Source organism: Kryptolebias marmoratus, linkage group LG19 (genome assembly GCF_001649575.2).
Source record: "Kryptolebias marmoratus isolate JLee-2015 linkage group LG19, ASM164957v2, whole genome shotgun sequence".
NCBI lineage: Eukaryota > Metazoa > Chordata > Actinopteri > Cyprinodontiformes > Rivulidae > Kryptolebias > Kryptolebias marmoratus.
The window spans coordinates 23,269,125-23,277,109 of NC_051448.1; the positions used below are offsets into that span (position 1 = coordinate 23,269,125).

Here is a 7,985-nt window from a genome sequence, read left to right on the forward strand (position 1 = left end):
ATGTTTCTTGGCTGGCCTGGGAACACCTTGGGATTCCCCCGGAGGAGCTGGCCCAAGTGGCTGGGGAGAGGGAAGTCTGGGTCTCCCTGCTTAGGCTGCTGCCCCCGCGACCCGACCCCGGATAAGCGGAAGAGAATGGATGGATGGATGGATGCTAGTTCAACTAATGCTAATTCTTCTGATGCTATCTGTGCTAATGCTAAGACTACCATTGGTAATGCTAATTCTACTACTGTGAATGTCAATACATGCTAACTTTACGCATGCAAATTTTAAAAAAAGGAAGTCCCTACTTAACCCCATTATTATGTTTGGCTACCGATCAATTAAAAGGTCCTGTTTGCAATTCATACAGCTATCCTATAGTATTTCCTAAGTGAATTAATGAGAATCCATGATAGTAATTCATTTTTATTCACACAAGTTTTTAGTTTTATTGATTAGCCTTGACAGCAGCCTTATTTATTTTATTTTTTTTTATATAAATTTTCTTTACACTTCTTACACAATTCAGACGTCAAAGTGTAGGTTGTTTTTCTTTTTAGCTTGGATGACTAAGTTCTGTTGGAATTTCATGCAGTATCTGCGTTGGCACCCTTCAGAAATTTGTTAGTTGTTAATACTGTTGATATTTTGATAAAGATTAAGATAAAATCAACTAAGCCATTTACAGGATGATAAACAGTAAGACATTTCTACCTGATAGATCTTCAGGTCTTTAGTGATGGCCTTCCTATTCATCTGTGCTGCCTTCAGGATCAGGTCCCACGCCTCCTGGTTTCGGTCATTGGCCATCAACCAGCGAGCTGATTTAGGCAATACCCTGAAAATGTCGAGGTGAGCTGCTCAGTTGACATTCTTAAAATCTAATTATGTTTTACTGACATGAATAATATGTACCATTTTAAGTCTTTTTTCTTTTTTTTTGCTTACATGTTAAATGAGACTGAACTCTACATGTGTATGGTGCTCAAAGTTCAGATTCTGGTCCAGATCCAGATCCAGACTGACTTGTTGTTCAGTCTGGATCCAGCCCACATTTTAAATTTCACTGCACTGAAATAGACTGGTACAAGGAAATGAAGAGCGGTGTGGCTCCTTTAAGAGACCACGTAGAGGCAGAGAGTGCACAGGAGAAGCTATCTCCTGTCTCTGCAACTGCAGAGGAAAACGATTGTTAAAGAGGAGAGAGCTTTACCCTTTTAGTTAGGGTCAATAATTTGAAAATGAATTTGTACGCTGCAGAACGTTTGTGGTGCCTGAGAACAGATTTTGCACGTATTAATGAAAGACAGCTCAACTTTACCACTTCAGCAGTTTGATTTTTGTTTTTTTTTTTCTTTCAAAATGAGTTTCTTGTGGCTAAAAACGTAATCCTGATCAATTGAAAAGAACAAGTAAAATTAAAATCAATTAGTCACGACCACAGAAAACATTTCTTTACTATTTTTCCTAATTGAAGTTTCATAATTTTAGGTGAATCTTCTGTACTGCTAATGAGATGCAGGACTTGTTAATCATTGTTGGAAAAATGCATTGGATCAGTTTTAAATGGTAGACCTTGGTTTAGGTCCAGTTAGAGATGGAGCAGCAAGTGATCTGGTGATGAGACTTAGACATAACCAGGCTTACATTCTCTTTAACTCGAATTGTAAATTGTTTATAATTGTTAAAGTTTATTCTATAAAAGTTTGAGCACCTGTCCCTTTAAAGGTCATTGTGAAAACAAAAGTATTTTACTTTAAAGCATGAAAAGTAGTTAGGTTGATCACATTTAAGTAAAAAATTCTAATAAAATTTAGACAACTGTAGTACTGTCAAACGTGGTTCAAATTCAAACAATTGTAGGCACAGGCACCACTTGTTTTGCTTGCTAGCAAATCTAATAATAATAATTTGCTTATTACTAGTTATTCTGAACCTCTGAATAAAAACTTTGAGAACCTGTGATGTGCATTTTGAAGTAGGCAAGCCAACCTCAGGGAAGGCAGCACATTTTCCTGCAGTGAGAGAATTTTTATTTCTAACACAGCAGACTAAGTCTTCTATTTCATAAAAAGTCAGGCCACCAGTAGAACAGACAGTTTGTCCACATACTGTGAAAAACAATCTTGAGAAATACAAAACGTGTTTTTTCTGATTCTACCTCACAAACTGGGTCAAGGTTCTGCTCACTCACCAGATGTAGACGATGAAGAGAAAGCCAGGCGCTGATATGGCAAGCTGCAGCTTACGCCAGTCTCTGATGAGGTACGCGACTCCAGCCAGTAAGATGTAGCCAAAACCAAAGAAGTAGTCTGTGATTATACCAGCCAACATTCGATGTTTTGGACCCGTCCATTCTGTGCCTGTGAGGCAGGGAAACAGATACATACCCGGAGCACTACAGAGGACCAATCATACCCAACTCTAAAAGCACTGGCTGGCAATTTGATCATTGCAGCATGATGCTCTGTCTGTAAGTCTTGGCATTTAAAGGCCTCGACATAGCTCAGCAACGGGTCAAAGAAATTTTATGGTGAAAAGGAAACCAATTAAGGCCTAGCATTCCTTGAAGCAATGCATATCACCCGCCGCCTTTCATACCAGAGTTTTAGACTGACATTATCTGATGCTAAGAAATGATAGAGTTGTAGCTGATTCGGTAAAATCTTGAAAAAGAACTTTCTGTGCGATCTTGTGCAATGTCTTACAGGATCTCGCATGATCAGTTAGCACATGGAGCATATGTTGAGAATGACTGTCAGCTACTACCACACCAAGTACTAGCTCAGTATGTGTAAAATACACTGAGGTATAGCCATCTTTGTGTAGGCTAAGGTTGATTAGTTTTGGTGGCTGTTTTGAACTGGAGGAAAAACTCTAAAAGTTGATCAGTTGTAAATGTAAATACAATGATGTCTTTTCAAAGGCTACATTAAAATCTATCCACTGGTTCAAAAGATATTTTGCCAACAGACACACAGGGTTGACTCAAATAAATAATGTCAAGGTTTCAAAGGGATGTTCTGTAAAATAGTTGTCAATAGTTAAAAGTCTCAGAAACTAATCATTGATTACTGATGAACTTTTGGAGTCGACCCCATTCAAGATGGCCACCACAGCTAAGCATGCTTAGTAAATACAAAAGTGGCTATATGCATGATATGCATTACTTTAATTACTTTTGAAGAACAAAAAAAATTCCACATTATCTATCAAAGCATACTAGAGTTGCTCATCAATTCTTTAATACATTAATATGCCACTCATATTTAAGATTTTTGGCTTAAAGATCAAGAATGTCAACAATTCACACTTTTTAGGCACCTTGTTCTGGGGATTAAGATGCTCCTCTGGTAAAATATATTTCATTGTCTTAGAGTTTACACTCCTCGTGGTATTATTCTGTTTTGTCGATGAGCTGAGATTTTCGAGGGACTGACCTAGAACAAAGGCATTCATGATAACACCAGAGATGGATGTTCCGACCATAAATCGAAGGACAGTGTAGACGTAGAAATTAGGGGCAAAAGCAGTAGCAACACCAAAGGCAGCTTGGATAGCCAGGCTGATGAGGATGATGATTCTGCGGCCATATCTGGCAAACAAAAGACAAGAGAAATCTAAAAAGGAATACGCAAAACAAAATATTACACATTAGAGATGATAAAATCTGTGGTGAAAAGGCTTCTGAGCAGCTGTTGAACTTACTTATCAGCTAAGTGTCCAAATACAACAGCCCCAACAAGGAGACCAAACATGTAGATGGAGGAGCCGATGTTATTCAGACTGCTATTTGAACAAACCAAGTCCCACTGTAAGGAAGAAAGACAGGAAGGTTGAAAACTTTCAGCTTTGTTACAGCAGCCTTTTGAACCTGTTAACTTAAACAAAAACAGAGAACTGTAGCAGGTTTTGGTCATAGCCCTGGGTTTTCATGAGGAACAAGATTAGGCCCATATTTCGCTTGACCAACTCCACCCCAGGACTGAGTTTAAAAAATAAAAAAATAGAGAAACTGCATTTTCTGTGAAAGTACAGATGCTGAGAAACCGAGCAGTTAAAGCTAAAAGTAGCAAAATACTAGCTAAAAGACAAAGGTAGTGAAATGCTAACTTAAAAGGCTAGCTAAAACAAAAGTAGCAAAAGCTAGTTTAAAGTTAAAAACAGCAAAACCCTAGTTAAAAGTATCAGAATGGTAGCTAAAAATACAAAGCAGCAAAAGGTTAGCTAAAAGTTAAAATTAGCAAAAGGCTAGTACAAAGTAGCAAATGGCTAGCTAAAAGCTCATAGTAGCAGAATGGTTGGATAAAAATGAAAAGTAGCTTTAGGCTAGATGAAAGCTAAAAGTAGCAGAAAGAGCTAAAAACTAAAGATAGCATAAGAAGATGAAAATTGAGCAATTATGTTGAAGCAGATTTCAAAGAGAACAATGTTTTTGAAGGAATTTAAATTGTCTCAATGTGTTTTTCTGTTGGGGAAACATTTGTAAATAAAAGTAAATCTATCAAAGTTACAAAAACCAAAAGTCAAAAGACATACATTCTGAATGAGCTGAATGATTTCATATACAACTGGCTAAAATAGCACAAAGTATGCAGAAATATTGCACAGAATGTGCTGCAAAAGAAACCTGCAGAGAAACATTACTGTGAACACTGAATCAAGATCTTGCAAGATGTGTTAGCTCTCAAATGTAAATGTGCACTTGAATCAGCATTCACACAATTAGAGCAGGTATGTTGAAGTAGATTTCAGAGAACAATGTGTGTGACGGAGTCGCATAGATCTCTTTGTATTTCAATGGGTAAAAATTTGTAAATAAAGTCAAATTATTAAAAATATACAAAATTTACAAATATTGAAACTAAAGAACTTGAGTTTTGAATAGTTAAAATACCACAAAGTTTGCAGAAATAGTTTAATTGCAAAAATGTAGAGAAAAAAACTATAAACAGGAAAACAATAATGTGAATGCTGACTTGGCTATCCCACGATAAAGACAATCTGAAACATCCCTGGCCCTCAGAAGATACAGTAAATCTTACAGATAACACTTTAAGCATTACTTCAGCACCACTGTCAGTCTAAACTGCTATAAATTTGAGGAAGAAATGTTCCTATTGTTATTGCCCAACACTAAAGGCAAAAGGGCAGCAATGTTTTTGCCTGTGTCTGTCAGGCGATAGGATTTCCTTCAAGGAACACCAGGTCTTTATAAAGAGATACTGTTGCTGCATAGATCTTCCCTTGATGGGCTTGTTCACTTCCAGATCTTTGTGACTTTCCTGTAGATCTGGTGCTCGTTGCCAAATTAAGTGACGAGTGTAATATAAGGTGTTTAGTCCACGTGGCGTGGCTCATAATTGTTACATCACTCTGGTCATGTAACTGGTGCTCCTGCCCCACCCTTCTGTTCATGTGTTCCTAATGTAGCTAGCAGGGGCATGCAGGGAGGCATAAAGATGCCTGCGCTGCATGGGTCCATCTCCCAGCTCATATCACCAGAGCGCTGTAATAAAACTGCTAACCCTTTCCACATTCAACAGCTGCACCGAGTTCTCATGTTTAACACATTAAGGGAACCAGTGGATGTTTGGGAAATTTCACAACCTTGAAAGATCATCAGGCAAAGTCATTGTTCATCGGCCTTGTCTGCTTATTGACGTAGTAGAGGATATGAAGGAATGGCAATAAGTGAGATACTACTACAGCACGAACACAAACATGTAATCTGGCATTATTGTTGTTACGTCTGTCACTCTAAGGGGTTGTTAGGTAAGAGGTGGATCTATGATATAGTTTTCAAAAGGTTGAGTTTAGGCTGTCCTCACAACAACACATGGGTGGTGTTTCAAGATTTTCTCACTCTGAAACTCACTTTCAAAAAATACATTTTAGGGTAGGGATTCACAAAGGTCAAACAACAGTTATGATCCAGACCCAAATGAAGTTGTGTCTGGACCCAGATCAGTTAGTATTATATTATTCTTTTTTACTTTACTGTATTTACAGTAATTTGTTTTAGGTTGTGCAGCTTTTTCAGGTGTGGACTGTTGTTATTCTGTGGTCAAATACTGATTTCTTTAATAAATGTAGCTGCAATCAGTTGTTTCATGTTTAAAAAAAAAAAAAGCCATGTAACACCATGCTTGCGTGCAGGGGAGTAGGTGGAGCTAGCACACAGATGCCGGTCCAAAAATTACAACATGGCAGCTTCCTTTAAAACAGTTTCTGCTGGCTTTAAGTCCCACAAATATAAGAAGGTGGGGACACTTAGTCTAGTGTTTTAATGCATATTTATGGGTACAGCTTTTATAACATTTATGGTAATTCATTTTAGGTGGGTAACGCCATGCCTGGCCCGTGGTTTCTATCTGCTTCTCTTTGAAGAGAGAAGCTGCCAGCTCAGAGAGAGATAAGGGCGTGAAAAGAAAACTTTTACTTAATCAAAAAATGTTTCCATGTGGACAGGGTCTCAGAGAGACTGCTGGTTTTTCCACTCACCTCAGTTACTATGGTGCTTTGAAATGTCTCTTTGCTGTACTCCCAGCCCTCCTTGCAGCTCACAGCTGGATGTCCATCTCCAGGAGCTGCAGCAATGCTGTGGTTCAGAAATGAAGTACAGGACAGTGTGGGATGGCCATTGGGGCCTGTCAGAAGGCTGAAATTCACAAAGGCCGGAGAACCCTCTGAGGCCCCCATAGAGTGGCACAAATGAGGAGGAACGGCCCCGGTGAACACCGAGACCAGCATGTGGAATGCCAAAAAGATCTGAGGTACACAGATCCACACATACAAGATCTTCTGAAATCTCCCAAAGCCTCCAATGACACTGAGGATTTCATCAAAATTCATTTCTCCAGCCATTAAAAATGTGCCTTGTTGGAACTTATCTGATGTGATTCAAAGTCCAGAAGTGCTATGAAAAACGAACTGCCAAAAGATGCAGAAGCAGATAAAAACAGAAAGCTCGGAGGCAGGCAAATGTCTGTTATAAAAGGCAGGAGTTAATGTCTGTGGCAGGCAGATGATTAGCAGGCAGGAGAAGGCAGTCACATCTGTGTTGTGCTCCTCCCTGAGAGCAACCTGCCGTTGTTTGGAGAGAAGTGTGTGACTGTCTGAGGATGATCAAACCTCAGACTGGGAGGGAGGGAGCTTGAAGCACAAGGGGAGGTGTCTGCTGCTGGTGGGAGGAGTTGTGTTCTTCTATCTCTCTACCCCCTCCTGAAAAAGTTTCATAAGAAAAAAAGATGAGGTAACTTGTTTTAACTTAATACCAAGAGTTTGTGGCACTCTCACAGTTGACACAGCCCCCTGGGGGCAGTCTTCAGGATTCCAATGCTGTTGTTGTTAAAAGTTTATTCCTAAATTCCCACTGAATGGGTTTAGATTGCTGGTGCATGAAACTTAAACAGAAAAGAGTGGCAGCTGAAAATGGTTTTATAAGAAACAGACAAAGGCAGAGGCAGCTCAGTACAAGCCACCATTCACACCAATGTTTTCCCGTTTATTGTTTCTTCCACGTGTTTTTGCAATCAAACTACTTCTGTATACTTTGTGCTATTTTAACAATTAATACATACAACAAAGTCTTCTGCTCTGTCGGGAATAGTGTGCAATGACTTTTTGTATTTATAACTTTTGTACTTTTCAAATTTACCTTATTTTACAAAATGTTTCCCATTGAAATACACTGAGATGTCTTCAATTTCTAATTGTAGTTTTAAGCTACAGTTTGATTACAGTTTAGCTACATTTAGCTTTAAGCAACTGTTCTCCACTTTTACCTTTTAGCTGCCGTTTTGCTCATTGTAGGTTTTAGCTACTGTTAGAGAAATATTTTTTCTTCTATTGTTTTCAGTGTTTAAATGTAGAATGGGTTAAACTGTGTTAAGTGGCTGCAACATGAATTTAAGGTATTTAGGACTCTTTGGCTGAGTAAAGAATGGTCACGTAAGAAGGAATTTCAAAGGGTTGGTTTCATTCTTTGCGAAATGACA

At 38.6% G+C, this 7,985-nt stretch overlaps 1 protein-coding gene across 2 annotated transcripts in view; it reads right to left on the bottom strand.

Annotated features, from left to right (window-relative positions):
* Positions 1-7,086, bottom strand: part of si:dkey-119m7.4 (uncharacterized protein LOC560629 homolog) — a 17,460-nt gene extending 10,374 nt beyond the window's left edge. For both annotated transcript variants that reach the window (XM_037981410.1, XM_025011050.2), the window contains exons 1-5: positions 6,490-7,086; positions 3,694-3,797; positions 3,426-3,580; positions 2,180-2,348; positions 700-823 (exon numbers count right to left, since the gene is read on the bottom strand). In XM_037981410.1, the coding sequence (XP_037837338.1) occupies positions 700-823; positions 2,180-2,348; positions 3,426-3,580; positions 3,694-3,797; positions 6,490-6,852 (915 nt within the window). In that variant the 5' untranslated portion in view covers positions 6,853-7,086. The remainder of the gene's footprint in view (positions 1-699; positions 824-2,179; positions 2,349-3,425; positions 3,581-3,693; positions 3,798-6,489) is intronic.
* Between the last annotated feature and the right edge of the window lie 899 nt (positions 7,087-7,985).